At 44.4% G+C, this 26,955-nt stretch overlaps 1 protein-coding gene across 2 annotated transcripts in view; it reads right to left on the bottom strand.

Moving 5' to 3' along the window:
- The window catches only part of LOC134343008 (E3 SUMO-protein ligase PIAS3-like), a 43,581-nt gene that overhangs the window by 6,837 nt on the left and 9,789 nt on the right, over nt 1-26,955 (bottom strand). Inside the window, exons 6-13 of one of the 2 annotated variants that reach the window (XM_063041808.1) lie at nt 23,537-23,671; nt 23,292-23,397; nt 16,201-16,274; nt 9,954-10,114; nt 8,889-9,022; nt 5,160-5,331; nt 3,403-3,542; nt 1,161-1,198 (exon numbers count right to left, since the gene is read on the bottom strand). In XM_063041808.1, the coding sequence (XP_062897878.1) occupies nt 1,161-1,198; nt 3,403-3,542; nt 5,160-5,331; nt 8,889-9,022; nt 9,954-10,114; nt 16,201-16,274; nt 23,292-23,397; nt 23,537-23,671 (960 nt within the window). The remainder of the gene's footprint in view (nt 1-1,160; nt 1,199-3,402; nt 3,543-5,159; nt 5,332-8,888; nt 9,023-9,953; nt 10,115-16,200; nt 16,275-23,291; nt 23,398-23,536; nt 23,672-26,955) is intronic. The other variant, XM_063041809.1, reaches the window with a different exon arrangement.

Here is a 26,955-nt window from a genome sequence, read left to right as displayed (position 1 = left end):
CACGTGACAATAATCACAATTATTTAAGCAATGCCCATAAATTGGAACTAGCTGAGTCGGGCAGCATCTGCGGAGAGGATCAGACAGAGAAGGGGCATAAATCAGAATAAGGTGGTGTAGGGAGGGGGAGTACAACAAGCTGGTAGGTGGTAGGTGAAGCGGGGGGAGGAATAAATGAAAATGATGGAAGAAGGGCTGAAGGAATCTTACAGGAAAGGACAGTGGACCAAGGAAGTCTCAAGCAGCATACACACTCTGGCCTCTTTATTAGGTACACCTGCTCATTTATGCAAATATCTAATCATCCGATCCTGTGGCAGCAACTCAAGGCATAAAAGCATGCAGACATGGTCAAGAGGTTCAGTTATTGTTCAGATAAGACATGAGAATGGGGAAGAAACATAATCTAAGTGACTTTGACCATGGAATGATTGTTGGTACAAGACAGGCTGGTTTGAGTATCTCAGAAACTGCTGATCTGCTGGGATTTTCACACATAAAGTCTCTATAGTTTACAGAGAATAAATGAAAGGCAAAAAAAACATCAAGCCAGTGGCAGTTCTGTTGGTGAAAATGCCTTGTAATGAGAGAAGTCAGAGAATGGGCAGACTGGTTCAAGCTGACAGGCAGATGACAGTACCTCAGATAACCACACGATACAACGGTGTGCAGAAGAGCATCTCGGAATGCAAAAAATATTGAATCTTGAAGTGCACAGGCTAGCACTCAGTGATCTCTTTATTAGGTACAGGAGGTAACTAAAAAGTGGCTTCTGAGTGTAAAATATGGAACAGGACAGCATAGTAGCCCTTCAGCCCACAATGTTATGCTGATCTTTTAACCTACTCTAATAGCAATCTACCCTTTCCCTCCCATGTACCCCTCCATTCACCACTCCTGATGAAGGATCTTAGCCAGCTTATTTCCCCTTCATAGATGCTGCCTTATCTGCTGAGTTACTCCAGGGTTTTGTATGTGTTGCTCAAGGTTTCAGCATCTACAGAATCTGTCAGTTATTAATAATATAATTTACTAATTTCTAACTATGTTAAATCAAATACAGAACTACTCTTCTCCTGGTTAGATCCCAACAGCATTAGATGTGCAAGAAATGCACAGGGGGTGAACATGCAGAAACACACAGCCACATGTTTACGTACCTGACCTTCTGCTTGGAGGAAGGAGAATAAATCCAAACCTGAGGGAAAAAATACAAAGGATCAGTTTGCACTCTATGGCATCACCCCTCACCGCACAAAGATGACACCCAGTTTGCAGGCAGAAACCCCCAAAGGGGTAGAGCCAATGACAAAGCAATAAAACTTGGGGTAAATTCATCTGGAATCAGGAGTGGAGCTCACAGGAGCCTGGAAGGCCACAGACGTCTGGATGTAATTGCCAGTGGCAAGCCTCAGCCACGCTGCTTGGAGAGAATTGTATTGTGCTTTACAGTGCCAGTTGTAAGATATGGGTTCAATTCCCACAGCTGTCTGTAAGAAGTGTGTATGTTCTTCCTGTCACTGCATTGTTTCCTCCGGGTGCTCCAGTTTCCTCCCACATCGCAGACGTACTAATTAGGGTAAATTGTGGGCACGCTATGTTGACACCACTGGTTTCAACCAGAGGCGGAAGTTAGAGAAGTCGATGTTCATGCCATCAGGTTGGAGGCTACCCGGACGGAATATAAGGTGTTGTTCCTCCAAACTTACGCTAACGCCCCACCTCCCCCTCGTACCCCATCTGTTATTTATTTATATACACAAATTCTTTTTCTCTCTCTCCTTTTTCTCCCTCTATCCCCCTCACTATACCCCTTGCCCATCCTCTGGGTTTTCCCCCCCTCCCCCTTTTCTTTCTCCCTAGGTCTCCTGTTCCATGATCCTCTCATACCCCTTTTGCCAATCACCTGTCCAGCTCTTGGCTCCATCCCTCCCCCTCCTGTCTTCTCCTATCATTTCGGATCTCCCCTTCCCCCTCCCACTTTCAAATCCTTTACTAGCTCTTCTTTCAGTTTGTCCTGACAAAGGGTCTCGGCCCAAAACGTCCACTGTACCTCTTCCTAGAGATGCTGCCTGGCCTGCTGCGTTCACCAGTAATTAACGTACTTACCTGTACATCCTTAGACTGTAAAAGGGAACTGGAGCACCCGGAGCAAATCCATGCAGTCATGGGGAGAATGTACAAACTCCTTACAGACAGCAGCAGGAACTGGACCCAGGTCACTGGCGGTGTAAAGTGCCCCACTAACCGTGCCAATATTCCTATCAATTCTCACCCCCAGATTCTATTGCAAGAACCAATACCTAACAAGATATGGATTTAGGTTTAAACAGAAAGATTATAAAAATTAGTTTTGATTGTCACATGTACATCAAAACATACAAAGAAATACATCATTTGCGTCAACACCAGCACAATTTGAGGATGTGCTGGGGCAATCCGCAAGTGTCGCCATGCTTCCGGCAGCAACGGAGCACGCCCATAATTTACTAACACAGAAAACCTATAGCACAACACCTGCCCTTCAGCCCACAGTGCTGAGCCGAACATATACTTACATAGAAAGTACCTAGGTTTACCCATAGCCCTCTATTTTTCTGAGCTTCATATACCTGTCCAGGAGTCTCTTAAAATACCTTATCGTATCCACCTCCACCACCATTGCCGGCAGCCCATTCCACGCACTCACCACTCTCTGTGTGAAAAAACTTACCCCTGATTTATCTCCTCTGTACCTACTTCAAAGCACCTTAAACCTGTGCCTTCTCGTGTTAGCTATTTCAGCCCAGACAAAAACCCTCTGACTAACCACACGATCAATACCTCTCATCATCTTATACACCCTTTCAGGTCACCTCTCATCCTACACTGCTCCAAGCAGAAAAAGGCTAAGTTCACTCAACCTATTCTCATAAGGCATGCTCCCTAATCCAGGCAACATCTTTGTAAATCTCCTCTGCACCTTTTCTATAGTTTCCACATCCTTCCTGTAGTGAGGAGACCAGAACTGAGCCCAGTATTCCACGTGGGATCTGACCAGGGTCCTATAAAGCTGTAACATTACTTCTCGGCTCTCACAGTACTCCCATGGTTGATGAAGGCCAATGCACCGTATGCCTTCTTAACCACAAAGTCAACCTGCGCAGCAGCTGAGTGTCACTGGATAACTCGCCTGGGCACGGTGGTCGAAGAGCCTGTCTCTGATCTATACGGCTCCTGATAAAGAAGAACCCCCACCCCCAAACCCAGAGAAAAATATTCCAGGACATTGAAGGCAAGAAGCCCTAACGGGAGAGGGAAAGGGGAAGGGCAATCAATCTAAGTGGTGGTGGGGGGGGTGGAGGGGAGATAACTCAAAGGATTCAAAGGTGGAAAGGCAGCATTATGAAGAATAAATATTACCTTGGAAGTCTGGAGGCAATGGTGGCATCTGGTAGGAGAGGTGATATTCAGGGATGGAGAGCGAGGACAGGTAATCTGTAGACATGGTAGTTGAGACAGGAGCCTGAAGCACTGGATGCACCTGGTGAACGTTCAGGAACCTGCGAGTATTTACAATGAAAATAAACTACACATTCATCCACCCACCTACAACTGTGCAGTGAGTTAATGTCAAGAGATTACGACTGGTGTCCTGTGGAGAACAGAGCCAGGACCTTTTCCCAAGGTTCAGGAACAATTTCCCTTCAACCATCAGACTCCTGAACCAGAGTGGATAACTTCATTCACAACACTGACCCATTCCACAACCTACAGACTATACAACTCATGCTCTCAGTATTATTTATTTGTATTATTACTTTTTTGTGTATTTGCAGTTTGTCTTCTTTTGCACATTGATTATCAGTCTTTGTGTGTAGTTTTCATTGATTCAGTTGTATTTCTTTGTTTTGCTGTGTATGGCTGCAAGAAAATGATTCCTAGGGTTGTATATGATGACATATATGTACTCTGATAACAAATTTAGTTTAAACTTTGAAGGGATTAAGGCCTTTGAACGGCTAAATGGCCTAATTCTGCTCCCATGTCCTTTTATTTTATACTTATTTAGACACAGAGCGTTGGAACAGGCCCTACTGTCCCAACAAGCTATGCTGCCCAGCCACCCACCGATTTAACACTAGCCTAATCACAGGACAATTTATAATGACCAATTAGCCAACCAATCCATACATCTTTGGACTATTGGAGAAAACCCACAGTACGGGGAGAACGTACAAATTCGTAAAAGGCGACACCAGAGCTGAACACCAACGCCCCAGGCTATAATACTGTCATGCTACCGTGGCATCCCAATGTCCTATGGTCTAAATGGCTGCATTGAGGACTGACAGAGCAGGTTACCTCTGGTCACACTCTGTCCCCACTCATCTCTGAGTGCATGTGTGAGAGAGAGTGTGCATGTCAGTAAGTGCACACATCATGCATCCATCAACAAACATGACAGTGTGCAAATCCACAAAAAGTATGCACGTGTGACTGCATGCAAATCTGCACATCTGTTACCCACTTCTAAGAATGACACACACAAAATGCTGAAGGAATTCACAGGTCCAGCAGTATCTATGGAGAGAATAGAGTTGACATTTCGGGAGAGACCTTTCATCAGGACCCAAATGTCTATTCTTTACTCCTCTCCATAGATGCTGCCTAACCTGTTGCGTTCCTCTAGCATTTTGTGTGTGTTACTCTGGATTTCCAGCAACTTCAGAATTCAGATTCAAAGAATTACAGAAATTTCAGCAATGGAAACATCGAGCCCAAGCTGAGGCCACTGTAATCCTGTGAATAAAAACCTATTCCCCTAAGAACGATTCAAAGATTCCAGCACCTAGTCTCATGTCCCTGAGAACTATATTTGTTAGACTAATAAAGGCACCATAAAGCAGGCAGTAAGCAGTTGATGACACTGCCTGCCCCTCTCTGGGGTTACATCCATGCCCGAATATCCGTGGAGAAGGAGTACACGGCATTAACAACTGCCAGGAATGGTGGGTCCCTCAGGGGCTCGAGAGTGTTGTGGACAGTGTTAACCATATGTTAATTTGAAACTGTACGCAGTGTCTTTTATGAAGTCCTGTACATTATATAATAGTGTTCTGCGATAATTTGAATAAACTTCTGTAAAAGAAGCTGACAGAGTGTGAACACAAACTCACTGCTTGTTGATGGAGGCTAGGTGCGTGGGGGTCATTACACGGCAGTGTCTTTTCACTGGAGGCTCCTCTTCATCGGATGAGCTGTCTAACGTTAGGTCAATCACCTCAGCATTGGAACTGCGCTGAGAGCAGTATTTTCCCTGGGAGAAAGGCTCCTTCAACACGGTGTTTGCTGCAACAGAAGAACATACTGTCCTTGTTAGCCGGTTACTCACTATCCACCGATCCACAGACTGGCGAGGTCGGGTGTGTAATATTGGAAGAGCTGGCATCCAGCAAATACTGTTTGATGTGATATTTGATAGCAATACAAGCTAGCAAGTATTGACATTTCAAGGTTCCACTCCTATGAACTGCTCGTGGCTCGGGTGATTCCAGAGCGTGGCCACAAACAGAGTTCCCACCCAGAGGAAGAGTCCTGCAGCATTTGGCAAATCCATCTTTCCCATCCCCTAGACACTTGCTGGTCGTATGTGCTGTACATGAATCGGATGCTTATAACCTGAGGAGGACCTATAGTCAGCACATGGGTTGGACCAGAGGTTGGGATTGGGAACACCTGGAGCAAGGAATATCGGAAGGTTTGTAGCCAGGGTGGGCTCCAGAATGTACAGCCAGAAGTGGAATCTGGGCCCTGAGCAACAGGAGGGGTTTGGAGGCCTGTTTGCGTGTGAGAGTAGGGGGAAAGGGCTTGTTGCTGCTGCTGCTTGTGCATTCTGCTGAACACCATGGGCATGCTATGTTAGCACCAGAATGTTGGGCAGCAATTAAAGGTGCCCCCAGCACATCCTTGAGTTGTGTTGGCTGTCACGCAAATGACATCTTTCACTATATGTTCTGATGTACTTGTAATAATATATATATGAATGTTAATGTGGGTACACTTGGCCCCAATGTCGAGTGTGTTAGTGTGGTTCAGCACGCTCTTACATTCATGGAGGGGGGGTCACTACCGTGTCTATTTATTTAACAATACAGCGCGGAGTAGGCTCTCTCGGCCTCCTGAGCAAACTCCGACAAACCCGATTAACCCCAACCTCCAGGACCATTTCCAATGACCAATGAACATACCGTGGGAAGAAACCCAAGCACCCAGAGAAAACCCACGTATTCCACGGGGAGGACGTACAAAGACTCCTTACAGAACAGCACCAGAATTGAACTCTGGAATGCACTGAGCTGTAGTAGCATCACACGGACCATGGTGACTTAATTTTCAGCCTTAAGCCATTGCCAGTGGTATTGTATCTTCTGTTAGCGCCAGGAATTCCTTACCCCTGTCCATGACAAGTAACAGAATATAGAACAGTACACCTCAGTACAGGCCCTTCAGCCCACAATGCTGGGTCAATCTTTTTAACCTACTCTAAGATTAATCTAACTGTTCCTTCCACACATAGCCCTCCACGTTTCTTTCATCCACATGCCTATCCAACAGTCTCTGAAATGTCCCCAGTGTTTCTGCCCCTACCACCAGCCCCAGCAGCACATTCCATGCACCCAGCACTCTGTGTGAAAACCTACCTCTAACATAGCCCCCTATACTTAAGTTATTCCCCTCAAATTAGCCATTCCACCCTGGGGAGAGAAAGAAGTCTCTGACTCTCCGATATCTATGGCTGTTATCATCTCATGCACCTTTATCAATTCGCCTCTCATCCTTCTCTCTGTTGAATTAGAATGTAGTATTATTTTTCTTGCATTTAACTTTCCTACGCTCACTTGAATTTTTATGTAATTACCTTTTCAAGTAATTGTAGCAAAGCTATTTCTGTATTTTTCTAGAAGCTTCCTAGTTTCTCTGAAGCAGGTGTCATGCCACTTGAATATGGCTAGACTATTAGTTAATCAGTTCCTTAAGGTCATATCTGTGGGAGGGGGATAGTGTGGACAAGCTCCCGTTACCTATTAAATGCTCCCAATGGTGTGCATCTCAGATAGCCTCTGACAATCAAGTCCAGTTCCTGGCCTTCATGTGTGGCTTAGCTACTAAGCCTGGCTGATCCATTTCTACTGACAGGAGAAGGGGCAAAGATGGGTTACTGGTGCCTTAAAACCAGTCGCTTCAGGCAGATAGGGTTTGTCAGCCGTGATTTGCAGCTCATCTAGGAGAAGGAAAACTCTGATCTCAAACTTCTGCTTGCCTTGTAGTTATACCTACTCATTGGGAAGATTTCAGGAATAAACCCCAGGGAACAATCTGGATCTGGAATCTGTAAGTCAGTCCTACATTGAAATCAATGCTGACTGGCAACTCCTGCAACGTCACTGGTAACAAACTATTTTGGTCTTTGCTGTTCCTTTGGATTCATCAGCTGCATGGAGAGGGGGAGCCTGTTACATGGGCAACAACTGGCTCTCCATTTTGCATTGCCCTGGCTTGCATATCAAGTACACAGCTGGGATGCAACACCTATGGTCAACCACTGGAATGTTATCATTCTAGTTAGAGCTTGTTTTTGTACAAGAGAATTACGGCTTCTTTGTTCTCACTCTTCCTTCTTTTATTTGTTCTCTGCTCTTATAACACTTAATAAAAAAGCCAAAAGCAACATGTTTTATGCCTCATTCTTGACTTCTACACCTCTGGATCACAAAAACAGCAGCCTCCAACAGCTCTGAAAAGAAAAGTACTAGCTCATTCTTCTCATAAGACATGCTCTCCAAGGCATGCAGCATCCTGGTAAATCTCCTGCGCACCCTCTCTAAAACTTCCATGTCCTTTCTATAATGAGACGACCAGAACTGAACACAATACTCCAAGTGTGGTCTAACCAGGGTTTTATAGAGCTGCAACATTATCTCGTGACTCTTGAACTCAATCCCCTGACTAAGGAAGACAAACACACCACAGACCCTCTTAACCACCCTATCAACTAGAACAGTGTGTCATTACCAGAGGGACCTACTTTCCCACATAATCCACAACTGCTGCCTTCTAAGTACTACCATGAGGGAGGAGTTGGAAGGAGAATTTTAGAAAACACACACCAGCCCTCATCGAGAGGTCAGCAATGGAAAGGACAAACAATTTCAAGTTTCTGGGTATCAACATCTCTGAGGATCTACCCTGTGCTCAACATACCGACTCAATTACAAAGATGGCACGACACCAGCTATATTTCATTGGGGAGTTTGTGGAGATTTTGAGTCAGCAAATTTCCACAGATATACTGTGGAGAGCTTTCTAACTGGATGCATCATCGTCTGGCATAGGAATGCCAAGGCACAAGATCAGAAAAGGCTGTGCAGGGTTGCAAACTCAGCCTGCTCCATCACAGGCACCAACCTCACTCCCTCCCCACCATCGAGGCAATCTTTAAATGGCAGTGCCTCAAGGAGGTGGCACCCATTATTATGAATCCTCGCCATTTGGGACATTCAATCTTCTCATTATTACCATCAAGGAGGAGCTAGAAGTCACACATTCAACACTTTAGAAACAGTCTCTTCCCCTGCACTATCAGATTTTTGAATGAACCCATGAAACATAGAAAATAGGTGCAGGAGTAGGCTATTCGGCCCTTCGAGCCTGCACCGCCATTCAGTATGATCATGGCTGATCATGAACTCTTCCTTAATATTTGCTCTCAGTTTGCATTATATATTTATCTTTCTTCTGGTAATTTAGTTTATTTTTATGTATTACATGATAGAAACGTGTTGCCACAAAACAACCTGTCAGTGATTGAGGCAGTAAAGTACATTGTGAAGCTGTCACCCTCTCACCCTCAGGGCTGCTGTATGATGTCCACAAGGGCTCCTGCTTGACTTTCCTCGGCTGCATTGGGCTCCAGGAGCCGTTCTCTTTGAACAGGATCTCATCGCAATGCGTGCACAGGTTGAGAATCTCCATGAAGAGTCTAGAGACAAAGAGAGGACACTCAAACACTGGGAAAATTGGGAAGAAAGGTTGGGAGGGGGTAGGGGGTTGCAGGAAGCAGGGAGCGCAGGATGCTAAACTCATCACACATAACAAGCACAGACTCCTTGTAATAGCAAGACCATTAGACATAAATTAGGCTATTCGGTCCATTGAATCTACTCTGGCATTCCATCATGGCTGACATTATCCCTCTCAACCCCATTCTCCTGCCTTCTCCCCATAATCCTTGATGCCCTTACTAATCAAGAACCTATCAACCTCTGCTTTAATTATACCCAATTACTTAGCCTTCTCAGCCACCAGTGGCAATGAATTCCAGACTTACCACCTTCAGTCAAAAGGAATTCCTCCTCATCCCTGTTCTAAAGGGATGTACTTATATTCAAAGGATCACTCTCTCCCAGAAACAGACAGGCAGACAGAGATTCTGTCATGGTCGGGTAGGGCAATTCAGATGTGCAGGAATGTAAAAAGCTGCTGAGTAGTGGACTCAGCCCAATACATCATGGGCACATCCCTCTCCATCATCGGTAGTATCCACAGTAGTTGCTTCCTCGAGAAGACAACATCTATTGTTAAAGATCCCTGCCATCTGGGCTATGCCATCTTGCAACTACCAATGGGCAGGAGGTCTAGAAACCACACCACCCGATTCAGGAACAGCTACTTCCTTTCAAACATTCAGTTCCTGAAGCAAACTGCCTAACCAAATTCAGTATGGTTTAGCAACACTTTGCACTAAAATAGACCTTGTTTTTGTTGCGTAAAATTGGGTATAATGTATGCTTAATTCATGTTTTATTTGTGAATGTTGCTTATGTGATGCTGCTGCAAGTAAGGTTTTCATTGCACCTGTGCATATGTGGATATGTGCTCATGACAGTAAACTCCACTGACTTTTCACATACCCGTCAATAATCAGACTTTCATAAGGTGCTTTCTTGTCACAGACAGGGCAAACCCAGGTGGCCTTCTTCTCATTCATCTGCAGGTAGAGCGCTGCGTCGAAGCACTGCAGGTGCGTGCAGGTCAGTGCTCGGCACGGCACGTGAAGCCTGGTCTTTCCCAGCTGCAGGAACAGACAAGACCATTAGTCTGAATCCTTTGAGCATTGACAGAACATAGGTAAATATGCGTTCTCCCAACCAGCACTGAGCGAGGGGGGATAAAGCAAGCAGTAGCGACATGCAGAGGGGCTCCACACCCCCAACTCGGTCTATACTTGGTACACTGTCAGTCCTCCAGAGCCCCAACTCAGCACTAGGAGCGCGATTTCAGAATGGGGAAACCGAAGGGAAACCAAGTTCAATGGCAAAGCACTCCAAGGAGCAGCGTGCCCAACCCTGTCGTGTGAAGAACCATCTGTAAACTGCCTCCAGTTTAATTGAAATACTGAAGCATTATCAACTAATTCTCACCCACCTTACAAGACGTGCATGATCTTATAAAGGATCTCCAGCAGGAAAATACATGGGCCAGCACAAGCAAATAATGATCGTTAGGACGTCCCATCCCTGGATCATGACATCAACTCCTTGATATCCCTACTTTCCACCAAGGAAAACTTACAGTAAACTATTAATCTACCAACCAGCACCTCTGGAATACCAGCAACACCCTATGGAATGAGCACACCTGCAAAGAACACTGCTGCAAGAAAGCAGCATCAAAGACCCCATCATTCAGGCCATGCCCTCTTCTTGCTATCATAGGGTAAGAGCCTTAAGACAGTATGTATGTGGATAACTTCACACACAACTCTGAACTCTTTACCCCTCATGTTCTCAGTATTATTTTTTATTTGCACAATTTGTCTTCTTTTGCATATTGGTTGTTTGTCCGTCATTTAGCTTTTTAAAATGTATTGTATTGCTTTATTTTCCTGTAAATGCCTGCAAGAAAATGAATCTAAAGGTAGTATACGATAACATACAGTATACTATACATCATTTGATAACAATTTTTTTCTTTGATTGTGGAAGCCATGGGGATGAGGTACAAATTCCAGACAGTACCAGAGGAGAGGATGAGCCATGAGGCGTCAGTGTTAGCTGTTGCACCACTGTCAACTCACCAATCATGGTCAGAAACAACTGTCAGAACATTTAACTCAATAGCTACCAAACATACAAGTTACACAAGGATACAGTTCAAATATTTTTTCAGATAATCTTTAATTAAGCATTTACTTGGTTAATAAGTCAGTGATTAAGGCAGCACTGAAGGATGGTTAAGAAAGCCTACAGTGTGTTGGCCTTCATTAGTCAGGGGATTGAGCTCACAAGCTGCAAGGTAATGTTGCAACTCTGTAAAACCTTGGTCAGACCACATTTGGAACATACTATTCAGTTCTGGTTGCCTCATTATAGGAAATATGTAGAAGCTTTAGAGGGTGCACAGGAAATTTACCAGGATGGTGCCTGGACTAGCAGACATCCCACCTCTCCCGGAAGTCTCCCACATATTAATAGTGGCTCCCTGATGCCTGCAAATCATACAATATCCCAGAAATCAATTTTTTTTTAAAGAGCGAGCAAGACAGCAGGAAAGAGTGTGAGAGAGTGAGCGAGAGAGAACGAGAGAGAACAAGAACGCGCACGCCCATGGCAGAGTGTTCCAAAAAAAAAAGACAATATAAAACATACGTCACCCCAGACTACACTAAAGTGTACCCCCAACTAATAGGGGTCAAAATAATGACAGTGTTGCTCGCTGCACTGTTTGCAACAGTGACTTTTCTATTGCGCATGGTGGGTTAAAATGTAAAAAACATGTTGAGGTGAGTTTAACAGGTGTCATTCGTTCACCAGCATACCTAACGTTATTTAAACTAGCTGGCCAGCTGCTCAGGAGCTACTCTATTGCAGACGTCCCACCTCTCCCGGAAGTTCCGGGAGTCTCCCGCAAATTGATGGTGCTACCTCCCTGAAATGAGTTTTTGCAGGGTGGGATGTCTGGATTAGGGAGTGTGTTTTACAAGGATAGGATAGGTTGAGTGACCTCAGGCTTTACTCTTTAAGTGAAGAAGGATAAGAGGTGCCTTGATAGGTACAAGATGATGAGGCATAGATCAAGTGGACAACAATAACTTTCTCCCCAGGACAGAAATGGCAAATATAAAGGGAGCATAAATTTAAGACGATTGGAGTAAGGTAGAGAGGAGATCAGAGGTAAGTTTTTAAAAAAATCTATTTATTTGCACAGAGTGATGGGTGTGAGGAACACACTACTGTGGTGGTGGTGTAGTAGAGGCAGATTTAAGGAGATTTAAGAGACTCTTAGATGGGTACATGGATGAAAGAAAAATGGAGGGCCTTGTGGCAGAGAAGGGTTAGGTTGATCTTAAGAGCAGGTTAAAAGGTCGGCATAACATCTGGGCCAAAGGAGCAGTACTGCTCTCTGTTCTATTTGTCCAGACACTACAATTTTGGTCAGAAGTGATCAGCCTCAGATATAATGACCGGTCGAGCAAAGTCAAAGAGATGAATGCCTGCCCTTGCTCCAGCTTGTGTGTTGAACCTCAACACAGCCATATTGCAGTCAGTTTAGTCCCACTGGTTTAAAGGTGAAACCATCCTGATGAGACACTGTGTCAAGAATGCAACATCCATCATTAAAAATCCCTGCCATTTAGGCCATACCATCTTCTCGCAGCTCTCATCAGGCAGGAGTGCAACACCAGCAGGTTCAAGAACAGCTACCTCCTTTCAACTGTTTAGTTCTTTAGCCTACCCTAACCACTACCTCCCTATTTTTGCTATTTGTACATATATATATATATATATATATATACATACATATATATATATATACACATACATATATATATATACACATACATACACACATACACATACAGTGCCTATAAAAAGTATTCAACCCCTCCCCCCCTTAATATAACACACAAAATCTTCATTGGTGCAGCCAACTGGTTTTAGAAGTCACATAATTAGTTAAATCGAGATCTGTTTTGGAGACCTGGGTGCAGTCAAAGTATTTCAATTGATAGTAAAAGATACACCTGTATCTGGAAGGTCCAACTGCCGGTGAGTCAGTATTCTGGCAAAACTACACCATGATGACAAAAGAACAGTCCAAGCAACTCCATGAAAAGGTTATTGAAAAGCACAAGTCAGGAGATGGATACTAGAAAAATTCCAAGTCACTGAATATCCCTTGGAGTACAGTTAAGTCAATTAATAAGAAATGGGAAGAATATGGCACAGCTGTAAATCTGCCTAGAGCAGGCTGTCCTTAAAAACTGAGTGACCGTGCAAGAAGGGGACTTAGTGAAGGAGGCCACCAAGAGACCAATGACAACTCTGGGGGTGCTACAAGCTTCAGTGGTTGAGATGGGAGAGACTGCGCACACAACAACTGTTGCCTAGGTGCTTCACCAATCGCAGCTTTAAAGGGGAGAGGCAAAGAAATAGCCACTGTGGGAAAAAACAAATGAAATCTTCGCTCGAGTTTGCCAGAGGCACGTGGGAGACTCTGAAGCCAACTGGAAGAAGGTTCTATAGTCTAATGAAACCAAAATTGAGCTTTCTGGCCATCAGACTAAATGCTATGTCCCACGCAAGCCAAACACCATGCATCATCATCAAAAACACACCATCCCTACTGTGAAGCATGGTGGTGGCTGCATCATGCTGTGGGGATGCTTCACTGCAGCAGGCCCTGGAAGGCTTGTGAAGTTAGAGGCTAAAATGAATGTGGCAAAATGATTTGTTTTCCAGCACAGTAATGACCCTAAGCATAAAGCCAAAGCTACATGGGAATGGCTTAAAAACAACAAAGTTAATGTCCTGTTGTGGCCAAGTCAGAGTCCAGACCTCAATCCAATAGAGAATTTGTGGCAGTTCACTCATAATCCCCATGCAATCTGACAGCTTGAGCAGTTTTGTAAAGAAAGTGGAAAAACTGCATTGTCCAGATGTGCAAAGCTGATAGAGATCTATCCACACAGACTCAAGGCTGTAATTGCTACCAAAGGTGCATCCACTAAATACTGAGTTGAAGGGGGTGAATACTTATGCAATTATTTTGTGTTTTATATTTGCAATTAATTTACATCATTTTGTAGAGATCGGTTTTCACTTTGACACAAAAGAGTCTTTTTTGTTGATCAGTGTCAAAAAAGCCAAATTAAATCCAATGTGATGTTGTAAAACAATAAAACATGAAAACTTCCAAGGTGGTGGGGCGGGGGGGGGAGGTGAATACTTTTTATAAGCACTATATATACATACACACATATACATACATATATTATATACACACAGATATACACTATATATTTCTTATTGTAATATAGGCTTTTTGTGTATTGCAAAGTACTGCTGCCGTAAAACACTAAATTTCACAACACGTCAGTGATTCTACCCTCAGTATGGCAACACTAAGACCACCTTGCACTACAATGGACTTTTTTTTGTTCCAATTGTGTTCTTTCTTGTTAATGTTTTTCTTATTAGATTACAACAGATTTGTCTCTAATGCAATGTGCACATGATGCTGGCACAAGTATGTTTTTCCAGGCCACATGTGCATACATTACAGTCAATAAATTTGACTTGTTCTGATTACCACACTTCCTCCAGTTCCCTTAAAAGTCTCGAAAAAACCACTTCTCCCTAACTCCAGTAACTGGATGAATCACTGTCTGGTATGGAGGGGGCCAACGCACAGGCTGCAGAGGGTTGTAAACTCAGTCAGCTCCAACATGGGTACTAGCTTCCCCACAATCAAGGACATCTTCAAAAGATGGTGCCTCAGGAAAGCAGCATTTATCATAAAGGACCCTCACCACCCAGGACATACCCTCTTCTCATTATCACCATCAGGGAGGAGGTACAGGAGCCTGAAGACACACACTCAATGTTTTAGGAAAGGCTTCTTCCCCTCTGCCTTCAGATTTCAGAATCAGGTTTAATATCACTAATATTTATCATGAAATTTGTTGTTTTGCAGCATTAATACAAAGCAATACATAGTAATAAAATCTATAAATTACAGTAAGTAGTGGGGGATTTCAGCCAGGCCAGCTTGAAGAAGTCTCTGAACAATTACCACCAACATATCGCCTGTGGAACCAATTGAACCAACACACTTGACCACTGTTATACTAAAAACACTTATCGTGCTACCCCACATCCACACTTTGGAAAGTCCCATCCCTTGGTTGTACTTCTACTCCCAGCGCAGAGGCAGAGATTTCAGAATGGTCCATGAACACTACCTCACTTTTTAAAATATTTCTTATTGTAACTTATAGTAATTTTTTATGTACTGCTGCTCTAAAACAACAAATTTCACAACATACACTCAGAGGCCACTTTATTAGGTACGGCTGTGTGCTTAGCTCCCTGCTCTACTTGCATTATACTGACAACTGTGAGGCTAAGCACCACTCCAATGCCATATTTAAGTTTGCCACTGAGTATGTTCGTGGTCTTCTGCTGCTGTAGCCCAACCACTTCAAGGTTTGACACACTGTGTGTTAAAGAGACTCTCTTCTGCACACCACTGTTGTAACACGTGGTTACTTGAGTCACCCTGTCAGCTTAAACAAGTCTGGCCACTCCCCTCTGACCTCTCTCATTATTAAGGCCCACAGAATTGCTACTCACTGAATTCTTTAAATTGTTTTTTTACACCATTAGAGACTGTTGTGCATGGAAGTCCCAGGAGATCAGCAGTTTCTGAGATGCTCAAACCACCCAGTCTGGCAGCAACAATCATTCCACAGTCAAAGTCACTTTGATCACATTTCTTACCTATTCTGATGTTGGGTCTGAACAACTGAACCTCTTTGACCATGTCTGCATGCTTTTATGCATTGAGTTGCTGCCACATGATTGGTTAATTAGATATTTGCCTTAATGAGGTGTAGCTAATAAAGTGGTGATTGAGTGTATGTCAGTGATAGTAAAACCTGACTCCGATTCCTTTCCTAGTGCATCGATCCTGAGCCCACTTACGTCTCCTGCCAGTGTTTGGGACTGATCCCTGTGCTATCGGAGGCAGCTCTCAGCAATGTTCCAAACTACAGGCTGAATAGCTTTCGAAAGAGAGGAGAGCCTGCAAAAGCCAAGCCCTATCTTGATAGCAAGCGGCGGCTCCGGATAAGCGAGCTACTGCAAAATTACGCACGGGGCAGATAAGCGACACCCGTAAACTCGTCGTGGCGATCTCACTGTCGGGATCTGCAGTCAGCTTCTCTTTGACTGGAATAGAGGCAGATTAAAAGAAACAAATCAATGCCAGTACAGACCACATAGGTAATCCAGCAAAAAACCCTCTAACTAGTGATGGTATGGGGGTGGGAGAGAGGAGGAGGGCAGGGGCAGGACAAAGTCATCTCACTGTGTGCATGTGGCCACAGTACCACAGTAGCGTGTGTTCATACGGGCTATTCAAATGGAGATGGGACCATTTTATCTCCTCATTAACATAAGGGCAACTCCGGCTGAGCCATGGTACCGTTAGCAATATCCCTTCAGATTCTTCCAATCTGAGTATTCCTCACCTGCCACATACCTATAACGATTAGTTTTATTTATCACATGTACATCAAAACATACAGTGAAATGCTTCATTTGTCTCGATGACCAACACAGTCCGATGGCAATACTGTGCTGGGGACAACCCACAAGCGCCACCATGCTTCTGGCACCAATGTAGCATGCCCACAACTCACTAACCCTAACCTGTATGTGTTTGGAATGTGGGAGTAAACTGGAGCACCCAGAGGAAATCCACACGGTCACGGGGAGTATATACAGATACCTTAGATAGTGGCAGTAATTGAACCCGATTGCTGGTGCTGTAAAGCATTTCAATAGCTGCTACACAACTGCACACTGAGGATCCGCAAGTTTGTGAAGTCAGAAACTGCAAGAAGCAGTGTCTGTGGAGTCAAGGGGAAAGTCAATGTTTAGGGTCAGGTCCCTGCTTCAGGACTGGAGACAAAGAAATGTTCAGTGTTTCAGGGTCGAGACTCTAGACTTTCTCCATATGCCAGCATTTGCAGCACCTTGAGACATGAGGTTGGACAAACTTGAGTTGTTTTCTCAGGAGCAGCAGAGGCTGAGAGATCTGATAGAGCTTATGAGAGGCATGGACAGAAGTAGACTGATGTTATCTACCCCCACCCCCCCGGGTTGAAATGTCTAAAACCAGAGGGCATGCATTAAAGGTGAGAGGGGACAAGTTCAAAGGAGTTTGAGGGGCAAGATGTGTAATTATTTTTTTATTAAACATAGTAGTGGGTGCCTGGAATGTGGTGCCCAGATGTGGCGGTAAAGGCAAAAACATTAGGGACTTTTAAGATACGTGGATGTGAGGAAAATGGAAGGATATGGACATTCTGTGGGCAGAAAAAATTAGTTTAGTTGGCCATCTGATTCCTAATTTAATTGGTTCAGCAGAACATTGTGGGCTGTTCCTGTGCTGATCTAAGACTTGTGTCCAACAAGCACTTGAAATGCCAAGGCTGCACCAAGTGCTGGAAAATTAGATTGATAGAGATAAGTAGTTGATAGCTAGCACAGATATGGTGGGCCGAAGGGCCTGTTTCTGTGCTGTATGACTCATTGGGTCTAAATGACTTCTTGAAGTCATGGTAATAATTTTAATTTAACAATTTTAATTTAAGAAATACAGCAGTTTGTCCATGACATTGGTGACACAGTGGTATATCTAGCAGAGCTACTGCATCAAAGACCAGAACAAGTTGGCGATCTCCCACAGGAGTTGGGAGAGCTTAGCTGAGGCCCCTACAATAGCTAAAGCACCACAGTAAGTAATATCCCCCCACTCCCAGTTCAATCCCTTCCTACCTACATCCATGACACTTCACACACTACATCTTTTCAATGATTTCAAGTTCCCTGGCTCCCATCATCTTATTTTTACAATGGATGTCCAGTCCCTCTACACCTCCATCCCCCACCACAAAGCTCTCTGTTTCTTTCTGGACACCAGACCCAACCGGTTCCCCTCCACCACCACTCTCTTCTGTCTAGCAGAACTTGTCCTCACTCTTAACAATTTCCCCTTTGGCTCCTCCCACTTCCTTCAAACAAAAGGTGTAGTCACGGGCAGTCGCATGGGTTCCAGCTATGCCTGCCTGTTTGTTGGCTACGTGGAACCGTCTATGTTCCAAGCCCAGACTGGTGACAGTCTTCCACTTTTCCTATGCTACATCGATGACTGCATTGGTGCTGCTTCCTGTACCCATGCGGAACTCATCAACTTCAACTTTGCCTCCAAGTTCCACCCTGCGCTCAAATTTACCTGGTCCATTTCTGATACCTCCCTCCCCTTTCTCAATCTCACTGTCTCTATCTCTGGAGATGTCTGACGAATCTCATAGAATTTTTTGAGGATGTAACTAGTAGAGTGGATAGGGGAGAACCAGTGGATGTGGTATATTTGGATTTTCAAAAGGCTTTTGACAAGGTTCCACACAGGAGGTTAGTGTGCAAACTTAAAGCACACGGTATTGGGGGTAAGGTATTGATGTGGATAGAGAATTGGCTGGCAGACAGGAAGCAAAGAGTGGGAATAAACGGGACCTTTTCAGAATGGCAGGCAGTGACTAGTGGGGTACCGCAAGGCTCAGTGCTGGGACCCCAGTTGTTTACAATATATATTAATGACTTAGAGGAGGGAATTAAATGCAGCATCTCCAAGTTTGCGGATGACACGAAGCTGGGCGGCAGTGTTAGCTGTGAGGAGGATGCTAAGAGGATGCAGGGTGACTTGGATAGGTTAGGTGAATGGGCAAATTCATGGCAGATGCAATTTAATGTGGATAAATGTGAGGTTATCCACTTTGGTGGCAAGAACAGGAGAACAGATTATTATCTGAATGGTGGCCGATTAGGAAAAGGGGAGGTGCAACGAGACCTGGGTGCCATTATACACCAGTCATTGAAAGTGGGCATGCAGGTACAGCAGGCGGTGAAAAAGGTGAATGGTATGCTGGCATTCATAGCAAGAGGATTCGAGTACAGGAGCAGGGAGGTATTACTGCAGTTGTACAAGGCCTTGGTGAGACCACACCTGGAGTATTGTGTGCAGTTTTGGTCTCCTAATCTGAGGAAAGACATTCTTGCCATAGAGGGGGTACAAAGAAGGTTCACCAGATTGATTCCTGGGATGGCAGGACTTTCATATGATGAAAGACTGGATCGACTTGGCTTATACTCACTGGAATTTAGAAGACTGAGGGGGGATCTGATTGAAACGTATAAAATTCTAAAGGGATTGGACAGGATAGATGTAGGAAGATTGTTCCCAATGTTGGGGAAGTCCAGAACAAGGGGTCACAGTTTGAGGATAAAGGGGAAGCCTTTTAGGACCGATATGAGGAAAAACTTCTTCACACAGAGTGGTGAATCTATGGAATTCTCTGCCACAGGAAACTGTTGAGGCCAGTTCATTGGCTATATTTAAGAGGGAGTTAGATATGGCCCTTGTGGCTAAAGGAATCGGGGGGGGGGGAATGGAGAGAAGGCAGGTACAGGGTTCTGAGTTGGATGATCAGCCATGATTGTACTGAATGGCGGTGCAGGCTCGAAGGGCTAAATGGCCTATTCCTGCACCTATTTTCTATGTTTCTATGGAGACAGCTTATCTACTGATGTCTATTATAAACCCACGGACTCTCACAACTAACTGGACTATCCCTCTTCCCTCCCCGTTACTTGTAAAAATGCTATTTCCTTCTCTCAATTCCTCTGTCTCCGCTGCATCCGCTCTCAGAATGAGGCTTTTCATTTGAGAATGAAGATATCTTCCTTCTTCAAAGAAAGGGGCTTCCCTTCCTCACCATCAACGCTGCCCTCAACCACATCTCTTCCATTTCACACACATCTGCTCTCACCCCATCCTCCTGCCGCCCCACCAGGAATAGGGTTCCTTTTGTCCTCACCTACCACCCCTCCAGCCTCCGTATCCAGCACATAAATCTCTGAAACTTCCACCATCACCAATGGGATCCCACCATCAAGCACATCTTGCCCTGACCCTCACTTTCTGCAGGGATCTCTTGTCCATTCATCCCAACAACTGATCTCCCTCATTACGTGGAAAAAATGCTACACCTGCCCCTACATCTCCTCCTTCATTACCATTCAGCACCCCAAACAGTCCTTCCAGGTGAGGCGACACTTCACCTGTGACTCTGCTGGGGTCATATACTGTATCCAGTGCTCCCAGCATGGCCTCCCATATAATCGGTGAGACCCTATGTAGATCGGGAGACCACTTCGCAGACCATCTACACTCAGTCCACCAGAAAAAGCCGATCTCCCAGTGGCCACCCAATTTAATTCCACTTCCCATTCCAATGTGTCTATCCATGGCCGCCACTACTTGTCACAATGAAGCCACACTCAGGTCGGAGGAACACCACCTTATATTTCTTCTGGGTAGCCTCCAACCTGATGCCATGAATGTAGATTTCTCAAACTTCCAGTAATGCTCCCCCCTACCCCCACCATTCCCCCCCCCACCTCATCTGCCCATTGCCTCCCTCTGGTGCTCCTTCCCCCTTTTCCTTTCTTCCACAGCTTTCTGTCTTCTCCTATTAGATTCCTCCTTCTCCAACCCTGTATCTCTTTCACCAATCAACTTCCCAGCTCTTTATTTCATCCCTCCCCCTCCCAGTTTCACCTATCACCTTGTTTTTCTCTCTTCCCCCACCTTTTAAATCTACTCCTCATCTTTTACTCCAGTCCTGCTGAAGGGTCTCAGCCTGAAACATCGACAGTAATTTTTTCCATAGATGCTGTCTGGCCTGCTGACTTCCTCTAGCATTTTGTGCATATTGCTTGGATTTCCAGCATCTGCAGGTTTTCTTTTGTTTGCAAATAAAATGAATTGTTTTAAGAACAAATATTGTGTTTTAGAGCATGTACATTGTTGGCTTCAAGCTGGGGAATTTCAGGTGGCTGTTAAGACTCAACCAGGGTGTACAGGGTCTAGACTCATACAAAGGTCCAGGTCAGTTGCGCAGATTGTTGAGCACCTCTGCTCCATCTGCAAAATAGAAGAATTTCCCCAGAGGCCAACCATTTTAATTCCTATCCCTATTCCCGTTTTGACATGCCAGTCTATGGCCTCCTCTACTGCCAAGGTTAGGCCACTCTCAGAGTGGAGGAACAACACCTCATATTCTGTCTGGGTAGACTCCAACTCCAACATTGATTTCTCCTTCCAGTAATTTTTCCCTTCCCCTCCCTCTTCTTCTATTCCCCACTCTAGCCTCTTACCTCTCCTCCTCACTTGCCTATCACCTCATCCTGGTGTCACTCCTCATTCCCTTTCTCCGACTGTCCACTCTCCTCCATCCGATTCCTTTTTCTCCAGCCCTTTGCTTTTTCCACCTATCACCTCCCAGTTAGAAGGTGGAAGTTTCACCTGTCACCATCTTGCTTGTCTTGCTTCCCCTTTCCCCCACCTTCTTATTCTGGCATCTCTCCCTTCTATTCTAGTTCTGATGAAGCGTCTTGGCCCAAAATGTCGACTGTTTATTTATTTCCATAGATGCTGCATGATTTGCTGAGTTCCTCCAGCATTTTGTGTGTTAAGCAGATTTCCTTTCTTGGAAGGAAGTTTTAGTTTCCTGCAGAAATCAGTTTTATTTCAGACTTAAATCCCTAGCTGCCTTGGTGGGAAAACATCATTAGTACTGCAGTAATCTCACAGGCACAGCATTAACTGGCCATGCAACCCCAGCCCAAAGAGTTACGTGTCTGTTGTAATTCTGAATGACTTGTGAAATTACAGCTGTATCTCCTGTTGCTTGACCATCATGACACAATGCCATTCAGGTCCATAAAGTCACACAGCAAGGAAACAACAGGCTCCAAGCATGCTCATGCCCATCAATGCTCATCCCATTTGCCTGCACATGCCCCATGTATCCGTCTCAACCTTTTTGTACTGAAGATTAAACTGCTATGCTACAATGCCATATTGTTTGGATGTTGTACAAGTCCCTGCCTCCTCTGCCTTTGCAGGCAAAGAATTCCCCATTGCAACCACCTTCAAAGTGAAATAAATTTTGTTCGATACCCTCAAACCCTCTCACCCCTTGCCTTAAACCTCCACTCTGTCTCTATTGTGGGGGAAAATTTCTTACCGTCTCCCCTATCTCTGCCCCTCATAGCTATCTACACCTCTATCAAGTCTCCCTCAGCTTCTTCTGCTCCAAGGAAGTTAAGGTCAGCCTCTCCAAACTTTTAACAGAACCTCTCCATCCCAGGTACCATGCTGGTGAATTTCCTCTACATCTCCTCCAGTGTAATTGCATCCTTCCTAGAACATGGAAACATCTTTCAGCCCAACAATCCATACCAACCAAGATGCCCATCTAAGCCAGTTTCATTTATGCCAAATCCCTCTAAACCTTTCCTATACATGTGCCTATCCAAATGTCATTAATCTACCTGCCTCAACCACTTCCTCTGGTAGCTCCCTCCATAAATGGACTGCCCTCTGGGTGGGAAAGTTTCTGTTAGACCTCATCTTAAATCTATATCTTCTAGTTCTGGGTTCCCACAACCCTGTGAAAATGACTGAATATTCACCGTATCTATGCCCCTCATGATTTTATACATCTGATGGTTCTCAGGGGAGTAACACCATACTGGCATAGCACCATGTTATTATAACTTGGGGCAACAAAGTTCAATTCCAGTGTCCTCAGTAAGCAAGTTTGTATGTTCTTTCCCATGTGCATGTGGGTTTCCTCCAGGTGCTCAGTTTTCCTCCCACAGTTCAAAGATGTACCAGTTAGTTGGTTAATGGTCATTGTAAATTGTCGTCTGATTAGGTTAGGGTTAAATTGGTGGGCTGCTGGCTCAACGGGCCGGAAGGGCCTGTTCTACATTCTATCTCTAAATAAATAAACACAAATACAGAAATAAGTAAGATAAAATCAGTTCTATTCCAATCCCACCTCCTATTAGCCCTTTAACATATTCTCCTTCACATGTCCATTAACTCTTCCCCTTGACTCTTGTCATTCACCTACCATTGTTGGATGTGGGAGGTAACCAGATCACCAAAGGGAAACCCAGGAATCTGTAGGGAGAATGTGCAAACTCTGCACAAAGGACAGCTGGAGGACAGGATCAAACCCAAGTTTGCCAGAACTGTAAGACACCCATGCATCCCTTTCCCATGCCACTCCTGCCCAACTCCAACTCGCCCTCTCCCTATCCACTTACTCAAGGCCCTCGAGTGGTCCGGATTCCGAATCCCCTTGGCTCGCAGCCTTTGCAACAGTGTGGCTGATGTCAGCTGCTTGACCAGATACACAGACACGGAATAGTTCTGCTCAATGAAACACGGTGGGGGGGGGGGGGGAGAGAAAGAAGGAAAAGGTTATCCAATGGGAGCCACCAAGTCTTCCCTGAACTCAAAGCCAATACTGGGCAAGGACAGCTGTCAGCCCATTCAAGCTAAGACTCACCCTGCCATACTCAGAGGACCAATTCACTGTGATCATATTGGGGACGGTTGCCGTGAGCTTAACCAGCGAGGTTATGTTGATCGGTCGACTGGGTCGTTTTGGCTCCACCCCATTTTTGGTTGGAGGGAGGTAGCCCTGTTGTGGAATTAATGGTTAAAATGTAAAGACAGACACACTGTCCAAGGAGCAGGTTCCACTTTCAGTGACTAACTATGATCCAAATGAAAGCACGTTGTACTCTATTCTCTGTCTCATGCACTCAGCAGACTCAAAGAGCAGCCCAGACGCAAACCTTTTCCTGGATGCTGCTCACAGTGAACCCGTTTATACTGCTTACTTTTTAACCTGTGTTATAAATGTACCTAATTATTTGTTAATTTATTTATGGTAATATTACTTGATGTGTTGTTTGTGTGAATTATATGTACTGTTTTGTGCACTTTGATCCGGTGGAACATTGTTTTGTTTGGCAGTATACATGTCTGGTTGAATGACAATAAACTTAAACTTACGCTGCTTCTAATAGAGGATATAAAACGTGAGCTATCCATGATGTAAATGTAACCAAGTGAAATCCTTAGGTAGTGTAGTAGTTAGCGTAATGCTTACAGCACAAGCGACCAGGTTCAATTCCACCGCTGTCTGCAAGAAGTTTGTACATTTTCCCCGTGACCATGTGGGTCTTCAGTTTCCTCCCACATTCCAATATGTACAATGTAGCACGGGTGTAATTGGTCAGTGTGGGTCCTTTGGGCCGGAGGGGCCTGTTACTGTGCTGTATCTCTAAATAAAGTAACTAAAAATCATGGAGTTATAGTCATACTGCACAAAACAGGCCCTTCAGACCAACTGGCCTGTGCCTACCAAGATGCCCATCCAAGCTAGTGTCATTTGCCTACATTTTGCCCCCATCCCTCTGAACTTTTCCTATCCACGTTGTGACACACCCACAGTTTGATCACGGGACAGTGGGATGATGTAATGGTCTCATGACCGTGGGGTGATGTTATGTCACGTGATGGCATGTTCCCTACAGTATTTAAGGAAGCCCGCCAAAGTTTGACGCAGTTCTACTTTCTATTTTAAGGTGCAAACACGTTGTTGCCGGCAGTTTCGCCAATCACTGCCCTTTGTTTTCCTTTACAGTCTAGTATTGGAGAGTGAAGACCTTACCAAAGTACGGGAACAAATGATCGAGTAAAGTTAATGATGTTCAGTGTTTTGGAAGTGATCAACTGTTTGGAATCTGAATTGTCCGGGAAATTGTGGAAGGCACGTTTGAGTTAGGACGGCTTGTGCAGTGTCCACCCTCCAGCCCAAAGGTCAGTTCCTTTATTTCTTCGTGATTGCTTCAACAAGGCATCGCTCGACCGTGATCGGCAGATTCATCATTTTCTTCAGAGGGATGGTTGCTGCAGTAAAGTCTCCCCTTAAAGACTGTAAAAAATCTCTTGGACTTTTCAACTTACTACTTTAAGACTCATTAAGAACTATTTCTAAGTTTGACTGTTTGTTCGAGATGGCCGCATAACAGTTAACTTCCAGTTAAGCTAGTTTTTTTTCTTTTCTATGTTTTGGGCAGAGGTTAATAAATATCATTGTTTGTTTATATAGCCTGACTCAATTTCATATCCATTGTTGCTGGACACGCGACAACGTACATGTCAAAGTATCTTAACAGTCAGCAGAATGCTATTACAGCACCGGTTCAATTCCCGCCGTTGTGTGTAAAGAGTTTGTACATTCCCTCCATGACCACGTGGGTTTCCTCAGGCTGCTACAGTTTCCCTCCTACGTTCCAAAGACGTACGAGGTAGTTGTGCCTGTGCACAACTACATATCAATGAAATAAAAGCAGTGGCTTTAACTGGTGTATGGGGAAGGGGGAGGGGGAGGTAACAAATCAATATCTAGTGCTGGGGGGGGTCATTACTCTAAAAGAAATAGATCAATACATTATCCCTTTAGATTAATGCAACATAAAACTGTATATGTACAAAACATTCAATTTCCCTTTCATAAACCCATATTCCAAATAACAATGCTTTCACAATAACAGTCCATAACTAACTTCACTGTTCTAAGGGTTCAATCTTTTGTTTTTTTTTCCAGGATAGCACCTCTGGACCTGTGGAGTGGCATCAGGTTTGGCGGGTGTCTTGTCTAAGAGAATGCTCTCATTTTCCAGTGTCACATTTCTGGTAGTGACATGATCGTCATTGAGGGGCAAACCTGGTGACTGTAATGTGTCCGTCTTGTTGGATGCAATCACCTAAGGTGTGTTCTCCAGTTGAGCATCCAGTATATAATGTCTCCGCGTCTGATCTCCAACGTCCACTGTGTACATCAGTGGTCTAGTTCTCATACTGGGTATCCACTTGTCTTCTCAGTATTTACACGCTAGGACTTCCTGGCTAATCTCGAAATTTCTTGCTGCTTCACTTGGCAACTAACTGAACTGTTTATTCTGCACTTCCCTCTGTAGATCTAGTTTCAGGAGGTCTATGTGAGATCTCAGATTCCTGCTCATGAACAGCATTGCAAGTATTTAATTTGCCATTGCATGAACAGAGTTCTGATACACAAAGGAAGTTGTCCATCTTGTGCTGTAGAGAAATGTTCTCCTTGTCCATCGCTTTAATGCACATCTTGAATGTTTGGATAAACCTGTCAGCTAATCCATTCTTTGCTGGGTGGTGAGAAGCTGATTTGAAATGCTTGATGCCAAATTTCTTCATGAATATCTGAACTCTTCCGATGTGTATTGTAATCTGTTGTCACTCACAATTTGTTCTGGTAAGCCATTTCTGGAAAAGAGTCCTCAGAGCGAAAACAGTCATTACTGATGGGGTTGACTTCATTGGTATAACCTCCGACCACTTCGAATGACCATCCACAGCAATCAGGAACATCGAGTCCATGAATAGCCCTGCAAAGTCAGTATGTACTCATTGCCATGGTGAAGATGGCCACTCCCATGGGTATAATAGTGCACTTTGAACTTTTCGGCTTCCCGAACAGCTTTTGGCCAAGTCTTCAATCTGTTTATCTATTCTTTTCTCAAATACCTTCTGATTAGCATTAAGCAGCTGTGACAGCCTCTGGTTAGTGCTACCATTTGGGTTCCAATTGCCTGTTGATGCCACACTGACAGCTTTGATTGAGTCCCAGTCTAGTTGGATTTTTCCTCAACCATTCACGTCCGAAAAGTGTTGGTCCTCCACCTTTGAATACATAAAGCTATAACAGTTGTGTTTGGCCTCCATACGTTAAATTAATTTCAATTTGCCATTGGGAGACACGTTATCACCTGTGTAGGTCTTTAGCATACTGAGGTCTTCTCTAATGGTATCTTAGAAAATAGTCTGTTGTAGTTAGCCTCAGGGATTATGGGCAAAGCTGATCCGATATCCAGTTCC

The sequence above is a fragment of the Mobula hypostoma genome, chromosome 2 (assembly GCF_963921235.1).
Source record: "Mobula hypostoma chromosome 2, sMobHyp1.1, whole genome shotgun sequence".
NCBI lineage: Eukaryota > Metazoa > Chordata > Chondrichthyes > Myliobatiformes > Myliobatidae > Mobula > Mobula hypostoma.
This window is presented reverse-complemented; position numbering and strand designations above follow the sequence as displayed.